This window comes from Plasmodium gonderi, assembly GCF_002157705.1.
Source record: "Plasmodium gonderi DNA, contig: Chr03, whole genome shotgun sequence".
NCBI lineage: Eukaryota > Apicomplexa > Aconoidasida > Haemosporida > Plasmodiidae > Plasmodium > Plasmodium gonderi.
The window spans coordinates 1,002,361-1,021,815 of NW_021628927.1; the positions used below are offsets into that span (position 1 = coordinate 1,002,361).

Genomic DNA, 19,455 nt, shown 5'->3' on the forward strand with positions numbered 1-19,455 from the left:
ATATAGCTAAAAAATATAAATCCTACATTATCTATTAACAAAATCATAAAATGAGTTAAACATATTTTTTTAATTATACAAATAAAGAAAAAAATTTAATTAAAAAATTATTACAAAATTGCTTAATTTTTTATTAAAAATATATATATATTTTTTATATATATATAACAAAAGAAATGTTATAATTTTTCTGCACATTTAAAAATCTGCATTAACTTTGGATATTTTGTCGGAATAATTTATTTAGTGTTTTTTTGATTTATTTCTAAGATTTCCTTTTTTGTTAAAATGTTTGTACAATCTACTCATTCTGTTAATTTTTTCAAATTTATATGCATAGTATACTCCCATTGCAACGAATGTCATTGAAAAAAAGGTAAATATATATGGGAAAAAAAGGCTCTTAAATACCAACATTATCATTAAAATCGCCATATTGAAGGTTGGTGGTAAAAATATTCTCATTTTTCTCAGAACGTGTTGGTATTTTCCATCGTCACTCTTATATTTGCACTCTTCATAGTCAGAAAGTGATTTGTCTTTCACCATACGAATTAATTCGATTTCAAACTCTTTGTCTAATCTTCTTAATGTATCCATAAATCCATTTGAATATTGTTCTTCATATTTAGGTCCTTTTGAAACCATTTCTTCAAGAGATTCAGGTTTCAATTCAACACCAAAGATACTAATTCCGGATGAAGTTGATTTACTGTCTTTGCTTGAGATTTTTGATCCTTTATTTGATTTTTTTGATTTACCATATTTTTCTAAAGCCATTTTTGATTTGGTAGGTTTTTCAGTTTTGGATTCAACATCATCTTCATCATCGTAGAAATTGTCAAGGTTGAAAGAATTCCTGTTTTTTTTTTTTTTCTCAGTTTTTTTTTTGAGATTATCAATGCTTTTTAAGTCATCAAAAGATAAATCAAAATTACTCATACTTCTGCTCAAATCATCGAAGCTCTTTTGAAAGGTTTCATCATGGATTAATTTATTAAATCTGCTTCTAAACACATCATCCTTAGCTAAATCATTTAAACGTTTTCCAAAAGCGTCATCATCTTCACCCAATATATCAATAATTTTATGTTTTAAATGTGCATAATCTCCTAATTGTGCTCTTTCTACTGCAGTTTCACCTAATAATACTCTGCTTGTTCTCATAGCATTTAATCCATTACCCTGGTATTCTGTATTTTCCCATGATTCACCAAAGGCACATGACTAAAAATTAAAACATTGCATATATTACAATATGTAGATATACATATATGTATTTATATGTTTTTGAGTTGCTTTTACTTGACAATAAAATATATGTGTAAACAAAAAAAAAAAGAAAAAAAAAAAGAAAGAGGGCGTTACAACAGTAACAATAATATAGTACATAGTATATATGAATTCATGAAACATAATTTATATTTTCATTTTATTTAGAATTTTTACATACAATTACTAAAAGGGATGAGGTAAAAACTCTTGAGAAAACTGAAAATTTGTTGTTTTTTTGTTCCATGTTGAATAGGGCTTTATAAGTAATAATTTAAATTATGAAAAATGTTATAATTAAATTATTATTTTCTAAATTGTTATTATGATACTAATCAAAAGAAGTTTTGTAGATTTATTTTTTAGAAGTTTTGTTTATTAATTTATATAGAATATTTTTAAAATTATTTAATTTAATTATTAATTTCCTATATTAATTTATAAAAAAATAACTTATAGAATAACTTTCACAAAAATGTTACAATAATATATGGTTTTAAAAAATGTATTATTATTAATTATTAAAGCAATTTAAATATAAATTAAATAAACAAAAAAAAAATAAAATAAAATAATAATAATTGTAAATTAGGGAACTTTTTTTTTTTAATATAGAAAAATAAATATACGTTTCCACTTGTGAAATATTAAAAAACAAATTATCACCACAATTAACTGGTTATTTATGAGAAATATATTATTGTAAATAAAATTACGAATAAAATTATAAATAAAATTATAAATAAAATTACAAATAAAATTACAAATAAATAAAATTATAAATTATAATATTTTATAGAAAAATTAAAAGTTTTAGGTTTTTTTATTCTTAAAATTTATTCATTTTGGTTACAGGAAAATAAAGAATTTTTATTTCTAATTAATAAATTTCTACCCTATTTTACATTTTTTAAAACAACACAATTTATTCATTTGGGAAAAAAAAAAAATAAATAATAAATAAATTACATAAAAATACAAGTTCTTTTTAATTTTTATAAAAATGCAGTTAAATTTTACAACATTGAATATTTTAGTTTAGTTGTAATTAGATAGGTTGTTGAAAGCGTGAACCTAAAAGATCAGAATATATATATAAATATATTTGAAATTATTTTAGCTTAGATATATACATGCATTTATTTTCTTATTTAACACCTAGAGTAGAGAAAAAAATATATATTAAGTATTTTTATTTGCAGATGTAAATTCTATTGCTGCTATTGTTACAATTTTAATAATTCTAAATAATACAGTAAAGCAATTATATGCAAAAAAATCGTAGTTTATTTTTTAGGTAATTTTGATTATACACTGCATTATTGATTTTTTAATTGCGTAATGAATTTTTTCTATGGAGATTCCAGAGTTATATATGCGCAAAAAATAATGATTTAAAAACAGGTATAATGAGATGTAATATACATTATAGTACGTGCAAAAATATTCTTATATATTATAAAAAAAAATTATAATTAAAAAGGTAAACATTATGTTCCTAAAATAATTTTTATTATATTTTTGCGAATCTGCTTTACCAAAGCAAAAATGTTTGTGTACCAATTTGTTCTTATATATGTTAATAAATGGTGACATTAATCATATAATTATACTAATTTTATATAAAATGATACATTAAAAATATTCTAAAATAAAAAGGGAAAAATATAATGAAATAAAAAATTGTTAGTAAAAATAATATACATTGCACATTATAGAAATTTAGTACTAGCAAATAATTACTAAAAAAAGTTTTTTATTAATGTATAACGTTGTTCTATTTTCTCGTTAGTGTATTCTTAAAAAAGCATTACTTGTAAACATTACTTTTTAAAATGTTTTTTATGGTAGCATGAGGAATGAATAATAAATACTGTAAATATACATGTTGTCAATTAGACTTAGGGTAGGTAATTTTGTACAAATATTTCCATCATTTATTTTGTACACATACTGGATGTGCTGAATGCGTATCAGTAAATGAAGGTAACTTGGGGTCTTATAATATCTCATAAATTGTAGTTTCATTTATTTAGATATTTCTAGGATAATTTTTCACATATATTTTTTATTATTAACACATGTATTCATCATAAGACACAAGTGTCATAATTGATATTATGAAGTGTATTATTTTTTATCCACCAAAAATGGTTTAGAACAAAATATATTGAGGTTTATGTAATTATTTAATTAGTATATAATGCGTTCGTACATTTTGAATGTAAACAGAATGGTAATATATTTCTATTGAAATAATTAGTGTATTTTTTAATGATCAGTGTACAAAATATATTTTAACAGGTGTTCTCAAGTGTTTTACTTTAAATTTTTAAATATGATAAAATTTGACTTTTATATAAACGAAAATATCTTTCAAAATATATTTATAGTAAAATTCCATTAGATTCTTTTTTATTCTTGAAACATTTATACACATATCATTCACATTTAAGATTAAATGGTGTGAGTAGCTCTCCTCGTTTTAAGGTTTAAATTGTATTGGACAAGTATAGTTCTTAATCAGGGGGTGTCGGATTAATTGTTAATTATTAAATTAGTTCACGCATATATATGTTCATAAACACGCAAAATGTTACACATCAGGGGAGACAAGTTTAGAACAAAGTGATTAAACTACATATACATATATGTGATGATTAACCATTAATTCTTATTGTATATAATATATTCCAACCACCACAAACATATTTAATTTCTGTACACGTGTATAAGTAGCTAATTATCTTAAAGATCTTTGTCTACTTCTTTTTTTTTTTAATGTTAATCCAGTATACATTTCAGATTTTCATAACAATTATTACATTTACAGCTGCTTTGAAAAATATGACTAAAATAAACGTTTGAGGAAGGGTTTTTTTTTATAATTTTTTTTTTCCCCATGATTTCATATGTTATCTTAAAATTGCAGAAACGTAAAAAACACAATCTTTACATAAAGTTCGAAATTTATGATTTTAGTTTGTATTTGTGCATTTTTATTATAATTGTAATTACATAATATTTACACTCTCTGAAAAAACTAGATGTGTCTTTAAGAAAAAGTTTACACATCCTCGTAATTTTAATTTTGATCGTAACTTAAAGTAAGATGTAAATTGTGTTTAATCGGTAAGAAGTATTAAAAAGGAGGCTACAGAAATGATAATAGAGGAAAAAGGGGACACTTGAGAATGAATATATTATAGCTTATTTTTACATATTATTTTCACAACTGCTTTATTTTTATAGAAAGCTAAAAAATTTGGAAATATGATTTACTATCTCCATACATACTCTTTAAATAAAATGTTGCCTTGGGGATAATACACACTTTCAATGACTTGCGTTCTTATTGTTTTGAGGCATTAAAAATGAAAGTGTAAAAAGAATAAAAATATTTTATATTTGTAAAAAATAACTTGTAAGGAAAGTAAGAACCTTTTGAAGGAACCATTCCATTTAGTTCATATGTGACTAAAATAATTAAAAAACATTTCATCATTTCTAATGCATCTGTGGATTGATAAAGTGGGGAAATTTTGGAAACACTGAATTTGCCCTTAAAAATAATGGCTTATGTTATAGAATTGTAAATACATTTTTGTGACTAAAATTTTCTTAATGCAAGGAATAAATTTCACACATAAGGCACATATATATATATATACATGCATACAACGTAAGGATAGAACGATTATGCATGAAAGTATTAGACCTGATGTTTACCTATTTATAGGTTGTTAAACAGGTTATAAAATTTATCACACCTTACAGACTACTGGAAATTATTTGGAAATCCACTCCAAATTGAGGAGCCTTTTTTTTTTTTTTTCTTGACGCACTTAGTTATGGGTGTAATAACCTCTTTTTTAAATCTTAATAATTTTGGTAAAAATGGCTTGCTACAACAATATGAAGTGTCATATCTTCGCATGTAAGTACATTTTAAATCAAATAATGTTTGAAACACCTTGAATAGGTATTTTTACAAAGTCATAAATATTTTTGCGTGTAATATAGGTCAAATTTTAAAAAAGTATTCATGGTATTCTTAAAAACAAATTATACGCGTGGATAATATGCATTTCCTTTAAAAAATTCATGTTCTCTACAGTATATGTAAGAATAAAGATTTCGAAAAAATATAAACATAATGTCGCATGACACAAAAGGGTTAACATTTTGGAAAAAGACAATACAATATATAGCACTCCTTTTAATTCATATTAAATAATAAGGAAATATATGAAAACTTTTTTAAAACAGATAAAGAGTTAGTAATAATGAAATAGTGACACAGGAAAGATTTTCCTCGTACCTTTTCATCATCAGAAAGGTGAAAAAATTGTGCATTTCTCATTAAAAGTAAATACATAAATATATATGCTTAACGCTAATATAATATGGCATTTTATTATAGCACGTTTTGTTTACATTTTTCTTTTTAATATCATGCATATTGAAATTTTAATTAATTAAAATAAAATCGTTCTTAGGTGGTGAATTAAAACACCTTTTTCTCACAAAATAGGGTTTATGTGTAATCGATGTTTAAAGTTATAATTTGCAAAGAAAAAAAAAATAATTTTGTAATTTTCTTTATTTGTTCAACACCATATTGTCCATTATATAAAAAAAAAATTCTTTTTAGGGATGATATTTTGGCCTTAAAGTTTAATACAAATGAGAGTAAATAACATTATTCGCATTCTTGGCAGATTGTTTTTTCAATAGCAATAATAATGGATAGGTTAAACCTTACATTTTATCAAAGAAAAAGTATGCATAATAAAAAAGAAGTGTGAAACATGAAAAAAACATATATTTCTGTGACTGTTGAACATTTCAAATACAAGTTTTTTTTTTTTTTTTTTTTTTTATTGGGACACAAATCATTTATTTCTTTTGCAACACATTACATAATTAACACAAAATAAAAATCAAATGATTAAACACTGAAAAAAAAAACAGCTGAAAATAAAGTGTTCCTTTTTTTTTTTTTTTTTTTTTTTCATTATTACAGAAATACTTATAATATTATAATTTAATAACTTTGAATATTATTTTTTACACTTAACATAATCCTAAATAAGTAGAGTAAAAATTAAGTTTTAACATCGTTTATGATCATAGAATAAAAATACATAAGAACAATGATTTTTGTTACGTGAAAAAAGCATTATCATATATATTTTTTTTTTTAATGTGTGTTTATTTATATTTTATTAAATAAGGAAAAAAAAAAAAAATTATAAATTTTCTCATTTGCAGACGTTTCACGCTCCTTTTTTACGTACTTGTATAGGTACAAATGTATTTTTGAAAGTATGCTAATTGAATATAGTACAAAATAATAATTAGAAGCTCACTTATAATATTTTGGAACTATAACAACTATAATATAAGGGGCCTTTGTTTTTATAAATACAAATATAATATATTAGACATATGTTAATATGTAAAACGATCGACAACAGTAATATAGCAACAGGGTCTACGAAAGAACATATTCTTAAAAGTGGTTAAATGATAAACGAAATAACCGCAGTTTAATAATCATCTGCATATCATTGTCAGTGAACAATAAAATTGACTTTATGTATGTTTAATATATAAAAATTGAAAATACGCTAAACAACAGATTAAATTTATTAAAAAACATTGTATATTATTCATTCACTAGAAATATTAATGCCTTTAGAATTAAGTATATTTGCAGCATATTATAATTATATATATATATTCCTTTTTTTATGAATTTATTTGTAAGTGCAAAGTGAAAGAAACCGCTTCAAAAAATAACGGGTTATTATATTTAAAAAAAAAAAAAATAATATTTAATAGAAAAAATAATAATTAGGATTTAGATATATATATATATATATATGATGTATATCCATCATATTCACCTTTATATATTTTTTTAACATGAATTATCTTTAACGCGGTAAAAAGGGAAGTGTTTTAATCAACAATATATTTTATAATTAAGAATATAAAATATAAATGTGAATAAAAAATAAAATTAATACAGTGGACAATTTTTTGAATCGCGTTATGCAACGAATAAAAATGTAATAGCAATATATTTATTTTCTCATTGCATTTTCTGGCTTATATTCACAAAAAAATTTATAAATTATTCGAGAAAAAAAGAGCTTAAATAAAGCGATTTAAAAAAACGACATAAAAATAATCAAGAAATACTAATAAAATTTGTAGAAAAAATTATTAATTTTTGTCATTAAGTATATAATAAATTGCATATATATATAACTGTAAAAAAATTAGGAATCCTTATCAATTAGTTTATAAATTATTTTTAACAACCCATTTGACCAAGAAGGATTTAAAATTTTTTATTTATTAGTATTTCTAATTTTTTGTAAAAAAAATTGTTCATTTTTTTAGAGATTATTTCAAATTAATGTATAACCTTTTAATGTATTTATTTTGATTAAAGAGATATTTTTGATTTCTATTTTTTTTTTTTTTTTTTTCTTTTTTTTTTTTTTTTTTAATTATGCATTAAATTTAAAAATAATAAATAATTTGTGTGAATAATTCATGGGATAAAAATGTATTTTTTTTTTGGAGTTTGTACTTTAAACATGCATTTTAAAAGATTTTAATTAAACGTGCAAATTTATTTTATACTTTATATTTCTATATAACTACAGTATTAAAAGGCACAATAATTTGTCTTGAATAACTGTAGAAAAGGATAGAGCTTACAAGTCAATATAGTTATAATTTTAAAAAACAATATATCCGAACATTCAAAATGAGGAACCGCAATATATCAATCTATAAAAGTATAAGAGGAAATATATTTTCCGTTCTATTAAGCGCTATTGCTGTGTCCCTTGTGTTTTGGAATACAGCTAACCGTTGTGATATGAGGTAATTTTTAAAAGCTCAAGATTGCCTTTTGTATATTTATGTACAAATATTTATGTAAATGATCATATGCATATATGAACATGCACATTCGTATGAATGTGTAGATATATATGCATAGCATTAGGTCTTATTTCATACTTAAATTGATGCGCCAAGCGGTATAATATTGAATGTTTCTTAAAAATTTAATTTTCTTCTGTAGAAGCGCTGCTGTGTGTACTAGCAATGGAAAAAATCTGTATGAAACTAATAGAGGAGGTCGATTAGAAAGAATTCTGAGATCAGAAAATACAAATATATTCCAAGAATTATCAGATCTATACGACCAACCACCAAATAATGTAATGGATGGTATGATAAATGTTTCTGGGTTAGGTACACCACTAAATATTCAAATTATACAAGAACAGCAACAGATATATGAAGAACAGCTAGATGAACTAATTGATAAGATAACTGATACTTGGAATGATACATTTATAAGTATGGTAGAAGATTACATTGATTTCACAGAACGAAATAATATTATAGATGGAGAATGGAAATGCCAAATGTGGAATCAAAGATGGTATAGATATTTACAATATGTAGTTGGTAGTTTAAATGAAGTAATTCAAAACGATAATTATCCCTTAGAAACAAAGGAATACATTTCAGATGAATTCCTTAATTTGGCCCACCATGATTTTATATGTTTTTTAAGCGTAGTTAAAGAACAATGGGATAATAGAGTTCAATCAATTGGAACACAAGAAGTACGAGCATAATTTTGAAATACAGCTGTATACCTTATCAGTAGGCATACAATAGAGTATCTTTAAGCTGCTTATGAATAAGAGACAAGAATATTTTTTTTAAAACCGTTTATATAACATTAATGTTATAAATTTATAATTCGACCATAGCTAAATTTTAGCATATAAAAAGAATAAAGTGGACGTGCTGTATATATATATATATATATATATATATATATGTAGTCATATTATATTGTTCCTTTTATTAATGAAAATAAGAATTTATCTCATCCAGAAAATATGTATCAAAGTTTCTTAATTATAATTCTTATTTTTTCTTTGATATAAAATAATTTTCGTTCAATAATTTTACGACTAATAATGATGTGACATATTCAGAAATATGTATAAATACAATAATTTTATAGGTTTTCTATTTATTATTATTTTTTTTTTTTTTATTGAGAAAAAGGATCAAAATTGTTTTTCAAAGAAAAAAAAAAAAAAAGGAATAATATAAAGTTTCATTTTAATAAATTATGAAATTTTGTAAAATTGCGAAATATAAAAGCGTTAAAAATATTGTGATGTGGGGGAATGTGTGATAAACATTGTTTTTCTCCAAATTTGTTCAGCTAATACTAGTATGAATAGTTCTATTATTTCATTTTTTTTTTTCTCTACTTTTGAGTAAATTTTATATATATTCTTGAGAATTCAGGAATTTATTTATTACAGAAGATACATATATAAGCTGTAGAAAATAATTGTAAAAGAATAAAATTTATATGTGTACAATGGATGCACAAGAGATATCCATTTGATAAAAAGACATTCAGATATCTTCAGATATCCATATTACACATTCGATTACTTATTACTGGGAACAAATGAATATGAAGTGTAGTAAATGAAATATGCTTCAAACATATTTGGACAAGTTCAAAACGATTTATTTTAAGTGATATTAAAACAAAATAAAGAAAAATATAACAAGAAAGAAACATGAAGTAATACAAGAGACAAAAGCATATATTTACAGCACAAGAGTATTGAAAACATAAATGATTTTCCAGATATTTGAATGAAAAACCATATGTATAGTGTCAGTAAACGTATTAATATAAGAATTTTGCTTATATACACTCTTCTATTTATCTTAAAAGAAGACAAACGTTTGAACTTTAAAAAACATGTATGAAATCATAAACATAAAGAGTTTGTGTTGTCAGTATATATATATGTGTGTTATATATATATTTTTTCATTTTAATATTTATGGAGTCAATGCAACAAAAGAGTAGAGAAATAATTTTTTTTTTATAAGCTGTAAAAATTTAAATTTACAGTTGGTATATTTATATATATGTACCTAAGTGAGGTGTATTTTGTCTTTTTTATATTTTTCATGATAAATGTTTACCTTATTAACGTAATACTTTTGTTTATTTGCTTTTATTTGTTTTTATTTTTATTTTTTTTACTACAGACAAACATATTTTCATCATATGATTATTTGTCTTATATTATGGTTGTGTTATTTGTTGTCATTGGATATATATATATATATACTATATATAAGCGAGATACTGGTTAAACTTATGTATTATTTTAAAATGCTCAAAACATTTATTTAAATTATTCAACACGTTTCAAATTATAAAAAAATAACAGAAACTAGTAGATTATTAAAATGTAAACAGCGATATGTACATATGCATTTATATTTACACAGGAATGCAATTTTTTGAAGATTATATAATATTATAACGAGCCTTCAAATTTCTTGCATCATGTTAGTTATAACAATTGCTAAAATTGCAAAAAATTTTCTTATTCTATTTTTCCAGTAAATATTTATTAATTATACTTTTTAATTAATTTTTATTGTATCTCTTTGACGGACCAGTAAAACATCGTCCAGATAAAATGTCAAAGAAAAAATATACATTGCATACTATAATTTCTTTTTTAGATTCGACAAATGAATAATTTTTTTTATCTCTCTACATTCGGTAAGTTATCTCCGTTGTTATATAATTCTGAACCATTTAGCTTAAGGTACTACACGGGTTCTTGTAAGAAAAGGTAAATATGTATTGAGAGTAATGTAACTGAAAGACAGTTTTATAATCTATCATGTACCGGAAATGGCAGTTCTCTTTTAAATCCGTATATAGTGACATATATAATTTAACACAGTAGAAATTTTGATAAAATAACAAAAAGAGAGGAAGTTTGAAGCCTTTTTTTTTTTTTTTTACAAACCAAACAGCGTTTAAAGTAGCATATCTATTAGTGCAATAAGAATCTTTGTTTCCTTGAAAAAAAGTGATACGACTGAAGAAAATAATAATATGCTGTCCGTTGCTGAAGCAAAATGAATGGAAATAGTGTTAAAATTAGGCTACTTTAATTTAGACTCAGAATAATTAAGAAACAAGATTTTTATATTGTGGACGTCGAATTTTAATGTAAAAGTATGGTAAGTAAATTATATACCAATATGATCATTTAATGTATAATTACATATAGTTGTAACAATATTAAATATTAATTAACATTTTATGGAAGCTCTTAAAAATTTGTACACAGAAAAAATAGGGCATATATTTTTGAAATAAAAAGGTTTTAAATAATGCATAAAAACGTATCAGTTATATTCTTTTATTTGTAACTAAAATAAGAAAAAACGAATACAAGCACTTTCTGTAAAAATAAAAAAATGAATGATCTTATAAAAAGTACGCAATCGGATGTCTAAGAAAAATACACAATTAAAATTGATACTTAAAATTTACGTGTCATCACTATTTTGAGAATAATACAAAATTGTGTTAAAATGATTTAAATGTAAAGCTCTTGTCATTGTCTTACACAAACTTTTTTCATAAGACATGTAAATTTTTAACAATATGTTTATAACATCACATTTCATTTAATGACTTAAAGGAAAACCACTTTTAGGATGTGGATTTTATATACCCCTTATTAGAAATATTGTATTTTTTATGGAAACGGGGCTTATATATCGTATTATTATTATTTTATATAAACAGTGTAATGTCATTACAACAATTATTCATGCAAAATGGAATAAAGGAGTAAGAAGAAAATAATATAAATAATTAAATGGTGGGGACATTGTAATTTGCTATTGTGTAGGTGATCTATAATATATACACTGTTTATGGAATCATGGGAAGAGAGAAAAATATCATATATCTTATCATGTAATGCTATATTTTTTTAAATTTGCCTTGAATTCTTATAAAATAATGATTATTATTTGATACACTTTTAAAAAATCGATATATTTTGAATCCAATGTTGTCATGCATTTTTTTTTTTTTTCATACATGTATCATTATAATTCGAATGTTTTAATAGTTTTTAAGCTAACTACGTACATTTTTTTTAATTCCCATATTATCATTGTTTGCTTTCTCTGAAGTGTGAATATATGACTTCTTCATCAACGTTGAATTTGTTTCATTTTAATATTTGTCTAGTATTAAGTCAATAAAATGTTTTAAACTTTTTTATGTTCTTTCTTTCTCTTTTTCTTTTCCTACTCTAACTAGGAAAATGAAAAAGTGACTTATTTAAACATTCATATATATATATATTTCTTACGTAATTTATTTTTCTTAATTAAATTAAAACTCTCATAAAGAACAATGTCAGATGTAAATTTAGAAAATTTGAAGTACGCAAATTCTTTTTAGAACAATTATTTACAGTGTGAGTTATTTATACATGCTGCATTTCACCATAAAGTAAATGTGTAGGTTTTAATACTCTATGGGGCAATTAATGTATATATAAAAAATAAACTCTTTATGGATAATTTTTAAAAATTTAAAAAAAATTTAAATTTCTATGTTAAAAATATAATGAATTGGAGAAGAAGAAAAATGCTTCTTAATTTGATAAATTTGGTGATAATAATGAGAAAAACAGCATAAAGAAACATAGTGTTTCACAATTTTGCAATGAAATTGCATTTAGTATGAAAAAAAAAAAAAAAAATAAAACTGTTACTTAACAATAATGAAAAAGGAACCTAATAGTCGTTGTGATTATTTTACTTATCGGTTATGGGATGAAATAAGAAAAAAATATATTCACAAGTTATTTCCCTTGTATTCATAACGGGTCTACTATTACCGAACATGATTATGCAGGAAATAAGGTTGATACTACAATTCCTGATAGCAAAAGTTAATATGCGTATGATAATGTTTTTTAACTCATATGAATTGAAAATGAGAAAATATTAAAATAAGCACTTTAAGCTTTATGATCATTGTAGAAGTAGTACCAGATCTCTTTATAAATGCAGGTGCAGAAAATGTGTTTCTCATTTTAATAATATGAAAATATAACATAAAAGGCAAAAAGAGGAATCTTGCGTGAATGCCTACTTTGATTTAGAATGTTATAACCACTTTATGTGAAAATAAATTAAACAACCTCAATGGATCTCTTTCCTTTATTAGAAGCATGGTGAAATTTAAGAGTTTAATGAATGTTCAGTTTAAGCGGTTAGGCAAATCATTAAATGAAGACATAAAAAAATTAGATTCACAATGTTTTAAATCCAAGTTATTCTGTATAATATAAACTCGAAGGAAATTAGGTTATATGCAAGTTTGGAATATACCATGAAATCCTATGACAGAATAGTACATTAACTTCAGTGTTTATTGTTCCTTATGGTATCAGAGGAACGACATTTTAATGTACTCAACTTAAATTATTTGCATTTTCGCACTTACTACAATAACAGGAACTATTTTTTTTTATGGACTTTTACTACGAATTTAAGACAAAAAATTTTTTATCATTTAAAAAAAATTTTACGTTCGTATTAATGCTTGTAAAATAAGTATATTTTGTGTATTCTGAAATTTTATAGGTGTATATATTGGTTGCTTCAACTTGGATCAATCTTAGACAAAACGGAAATGGAAGAATAACAAATTTACGTATTGACAGATTGAAAAAAACAAGGAAGAATTATCATCATCTGATTCAGAAGTCTATTTAATAGATCCATAGATAATGGAAATTTGTTTTATTTGTAACCCATCATGCTAAGCTTTTTAATAATTATGCACAGAAAATGTCAAAATATTTTTGTAAGCAACTTCTTTTAATAAAAAAAGAAAATGATAAAATGGAAAAACTACAAAAAAAAAGGACAATACATAACTCAATGGAAGTGTGAAATGTCTGAAGACGTGTAATGCTTTTCTGCTTTTAGCGACACATTGTTGTTAGCGAAATGAAGGTTATTTCACATCCGAGTGTTAATATAAAATGATATATAGGCATAAAATTATAAAAATATATTTAAAATTAAAAGATTACTTATACGAAGCATTAAGCAGACTTTAAATAAAGGAAAAAAACATAAATTCACAAATAACAATAGTGTTATAAAAAATTTGTTCTCAGAGAATGGTAATAAAATAAACTACTTAACCTTGGAAAATTAATGTGTTTTTGGAATGCATATTCTTTTTGCACATTTATGAATATCATTAGTTGACTTCAAATTAATTGTTTTATTTTTCCATAGTTCACACATGAAACGTGAAAAATAATAATTTATACTTTCTTTCTTTTTTTTTCCCTCACTATTTTTATTCCTTATTTAATCCATTTGAAATATTACATTTTATAGTAAAACATTTGTATAGCTTTTTTGGCACATTGCACCACAAGCGTAATTGGCTTCATTATTGTATTATTGTAATCAGCATTTGTAAAATTACAATATTTTTATTAACTTAATTATTATATTTTTTTATGAATATAGGGATATAACTTCTTATGTTTAACAAAGTTAAGAATAATTTTTTTGAGAACTTATAATGCACAAATTGGTGATTATTTAGTAATTTCTACAGAGAAACAGCCAATTGTAATTAATATAACAAGTGCATTAATTTATTCCTTATTGTCACATGGTATAAAAATAGGGAAGTTATATGTAGATAATCGTTTATACACGAATAAATAAAGATTTGTTAAATGTACATATAAAATAATTAGTTTACTAAATAAATGTGTGCTATAATTATCAATTTGTTCAGATATGAAGAAACATGACTTTATGGACAACTTTCCAGAAAAAAAAATATTAAATAAGGCTTTCCTTCATTTCAGTAATTTTATTATTTCAAAGGGGCTGTGAATACAATTTAATTAATATCAACATAGAAACACAATGTCCTTGAGAATATTACAGTGTGTATTCGTGAAAAGCTCCAATTTCTGAAAACAACATAAACGCGAATTAGTTTAACGATTTTACTTTATTTTTTTTTAAAAATAATTTTAAAAATAAAATTTTAGCATTTTCATGCATACCATATTACAAGTTAAAAAGAAGAGAAATTAAAGAAAATAAGTACATTTTGTCAATGGGTGTTGTTTATGATTTAACAATATATTTTAAAACTGTGTTTAAATAACAATTAAAAATGTATTTAAATACTGTTACATTTTGATGTTGTTGTACATATTGAAAGATAAGCACAATAAATTCATATATTATATATGAAATAACAAGTTTTCAGATGGTTCGAATTTTGTTTTTTTATAATGTTTATTTTTTTTGGTACAACAAATTTGCCATGTGTATTTTAAATGAAATGCCTTTTTTAAATATCTGAAATAAAAATAAATGTATTTAATGTGTAAAAAATTTTCGTGACTTTTTGCAAGCAACATTACCGTTTTCATGAATAATAAAGTATCTTTTAAATATATTCCTCGTTTAATTACAAGTGTTTTATATATGATACATGATTACATTTTTCCAAGAAAATGAACGAATCCATTTTTAATACATTATTTATATATATATTTCCATTATGAAATGTATAATTTTCGTATATTTTAGTTAAGACAAATAAATCATTGTATTCATTATTTTATATTATATTTGTGTGCTCAATAAAGAGCATTTTGAATATCATATGTCGCATAGGATATTTGAAAGACGAAATTAAATAAGATGTCTATATGAATTTAAAGAAATGAGTAGTAAACATTTTTCCCTTTTTTAAGGTTTACAGGATTGGGAAAATGTTATAGTTAAAATAAAAATTTCATATAGTATATACATTTTATATAATAAAAAATATATCAAGAATTACGTATAGGTCGTTTTTTTTTTTTTGATATTTCTTTATCATTTTTCTTTCTCTAACTTTTGTTTTTTTTAATTATTCATTCAATATTTTTAGTGCATATATGTGTTATTTTTTGTGATATCGTGGAAAAATTAGTATGTCTGTTTAATACAGCCCTTTTAATATCAATTAGGATAATTATTAATAATGAGATAATTTTCTTAACGCTTGTAGTACGAACATATTTAAGAAAATAATCCTTTCTATAATTAGGAAAATGATTGTATGTGTCCATGTTTTAAGAAAAAATAACCATTGAACAAGCGTTTTTTTATTATTATAAATTATTTTTTCCCTGTTGTAAATTTAATAGAATTGTACAATTAATATAATATATACACATGAAGACTTTAAATAATCATATTTTTCAACATAATGTTATATTGTTTTATATTATAAATTTAGTTTTACGACTTTAATATACATTTATTTTATTTAATTAAGAATATACGTTTTAGGTTACATTATATTGCTTGAATAACAATGGGAATAATATTAAAACAAGTAGCAAAGCAATAAGTTTTAATGCTAAATGTGTTTATTGAAGCTTTAAAATTGGCCAAAAGATATAGTGCATAATATATCTATACATTGTTGTTGTCTTTTTTACTATATTATTATTTATATGCTAATCATTTTTATGTTTTAATTTTTTAACATATATACATATAGACGTACCCATATTCCAATTGAATGCAACGTTTTAAACATGGCAGATGACTACGACGTACAGTTTTATTTTTAATTATACCCATTAGACATTTTGACTTTTATTTATTAGGCCTGTTATTTATGAAATAAATCATTTATTTGGAAAATAATATTTTATATATTTATTTATATTTTATTTTCCCGTTTCTTTTTAGTATGAGCACGTGAAAACTTTTCCTACCTATGCAAGCAAATTAAATGATGTTGATCATTTTTCAGGCATACAATTTCGAACAAATGATCCTATTGTTAATAGGTGTAAGGAAAAAGCTAAAAGTAATGAAAATTTTTATTATATTATGTTATGTGCAACCCTTAATAAATATTTTAAGTATTATAGCCATCTGAATCCGGTCGATAGTAAACACTGTGAATATATTAATTTCTGGTTAAATAAGAAATCACAATATGACAATTCATTTAATATTTATAAAAGGATAATAAACCATGACAAATCATTAGATATATTTGACCCTAGTATTAAGGATATACAAGAATACGAGTCTAAACTAGGAGTTCTTTCAAATGAAGTAGTTAGAAAAATAAATACAATATATAAGTTGAATGAACAATATCTCTTTTTCTTAACGAAGAAGGAAATTGGTCAAACCGCTAAGGTCATATTATGCGATCATGCTAAAAAATTTGCTGAAATATATAATGAAGCAATTGGTGAATGTTCTAATTATAATAATAAATACTGCAAGGCGTTGATAGAATTTAAAGTTAAATATGATAAACATAAAGAATTTACAAAAACATGTCAAGAAGTAAAGGATGTAAAAATAATACCTGGAACAGAAAGTTATGAATTAGAAATACTGAGGAGGTATGGGCTATTTAGTAGATATGGGTTTAATTCTGTAACGGATGTTTTAAAAACAGCTGGTAAGGTATTAGGAGGTGTTTTTGTGTTATTTCTTATAATAAAGGTAAATAAAAATATTTTTCTAGTATATAAAAATTTTTAGATAGTGCTATTATGACACCTTTTGGTAAACAAAATTGATATTAAAAAATAACTGCCTTTTTAGGTGAAAAGAGTGTATATATGCACAGACATTTATATATATATATATATATATATATATATATTTTCTTTTAATATCAGTTTGTCCCATTTCAAGCATTAGAACGTAATAAAAAGAGAAATAAAAAACAAAATAAAAAAAAATCTCGTGCTAGTAGTAAGCATCAAAAACGTGATAGTCGTCAAGATTACCCTAAGCATGAAGATCATGATAATTATGCTAGTCATGGTAGTTATAATAATTATGAAGACCATGATAATTATACTAGTCATGGTAGTTATAATAATTATGAAGACCATGATAATTATACTAGTCATGGTAGTTATAATAATTATGAAGACCATGATAATTATCCTAGTCATGGTAGATATACAAATTATGAAGACCATGGTAATTATCCTAGTCATGGTAGTTATAATAATTATGAAAACCATGGTAATTATGCTAATTATGGTAATTACCATGATTATTCTAATTATCATGATTATAACTATTATAATGAAGATCAAAGGAATCAGGTTTACAATTATTCTCCATATTACAATGATAACGATAAATCAGTGTCGCATAATGGACAATATAACATTCAATATTATTCTGCACGTGATGATGAATATATGTACTACAGAGATTAAACAGTATTCCGAATTAGTAAATAATGTTATAAAATCAAATGACAATTATATTAAGGCACAAAAAAAAAAAAAAAAAAAATAATAAATTTTCAGAAAAAATGCAAAATATAATAAACCCACCAACACATTCTTGAGTTATATACCTAAAATAATTTACCTGGTAGTCAAATTGAATCCAACATTTAAGTATATAATTTGTTAAGAGAATTTTATTTTGTTACATGAAGAGGCAAGAATATTTTGGAAAGTGTTAATAAATTAATCTACATGGTAATTTATATCGACTTCACAGAAACCTAGTGCAATAGAATAATATATTCAGTGAGTACGTAATATAAAACAGATAATGAAGTGTGACTTAAATTTTGTGTTGAAATAACGGTACACATAATATGAATTGAGTAAAGAAAAGTTTTATACATATTAAGAAGTGCTTAGTGTTTAATTCAGATTTTGACACTAGAAAGAAGAAATTTAAATTCAAGACATAAAAGCTGATTAATAATATTTATATACTTTAAACTTTTAATAGATTTATAAGTAATGTTGGTTTTAGAAGAACTAATAGAAAATAGCTTCGAAGTAATTATTTAATGAATGAGAGTAAGAAGACATTGGAATGTTGTGTTTATGATATGATAAATATTAGACGTTTTACGTAATAAAAGAAACTCTTAAATGAAAATCTGATTATGAATTGTTATATAATACACTACTTTGTATTAATTATATCGCTACTTTTTGTAGTACTAAGATGTAGAGAATTTTGTTTTACTCAGTGGTTTAGAAAAAAAATAAGAATCACATATTAATTAATTTAGTATATGCGAACATGTTATATTCTTTTTAATTATGCATTTATTATTTAATATTATGAAATTATTTTACCTAAATGAAAATGTTTTCTTGTACGTTATTATCATTATATTTTTTGCGGGAGGTGAAATTGCATTTT

General features: G+C 23.1%; 3 protein-coding genes across 3 annotated transcripts; 2 read left to right on the forward strand and 1 right to left on the reverse strand.

The window, feature by feature from the left end:
* Positions 1–243: 243 nt before the first annotated feature.
* On the reverse strand, positions 244–1,519 carry PGO_032020 (Plasmodium exported protein, unknown function; the record flags this gene model as incomplete). Its single annotated transcript, XM_028686183.1, has 2 exons — positions 244–1,227; positions 1,454–1,519. The coding sequence occupies 2 exons, from the start codon at positions 1,517–1,519 to the stop codon at positions 244–246; spliced, it is 1,050 nt and encodes a 349-aa protein (XP_028541984.1).
* A 6,540-nt stretch (positions 1,520–8,059) lies between these two features.
* Positions 8,060–8,945, forward strand: PGO_032030 (Plasmodium exported protein, unknown function; the record flags this gene model as incomplete). Its single annotated transcript, XM_028686184.1, has 2 exons — positions 8,060–8,178; positions 8,381–8,945. 2 exons carry the CDS (start codon positions 8,060–8,062, stop codon positions 8,943–8,945), a joined length of 684 nt encoding a protein of 227 aa, XP_028541985.1.
* Positions 8,946–16,832: 7,887 nt separating this feature from the next.
* On the forward strand, positions 16,833–18,582 carry PGO_032040 (hypothetical protein, conserved; the record flags this gene model as incomplete). Its single annotated transcript, XM_028686185.1, has 3 exons — positions 16,833–16,850; positions 16,990–17,766; positions 17,968–18,582. 3 exons carry the CDS (start codon positions 16,833–16,835, stop codon positions 18,580–18,582), a joined length of 1,410 nt encoding a protein of 469 aa, XP_028541986.1.
* Positions 18,583–19,455: the final 873 nt, after the last annotated feature.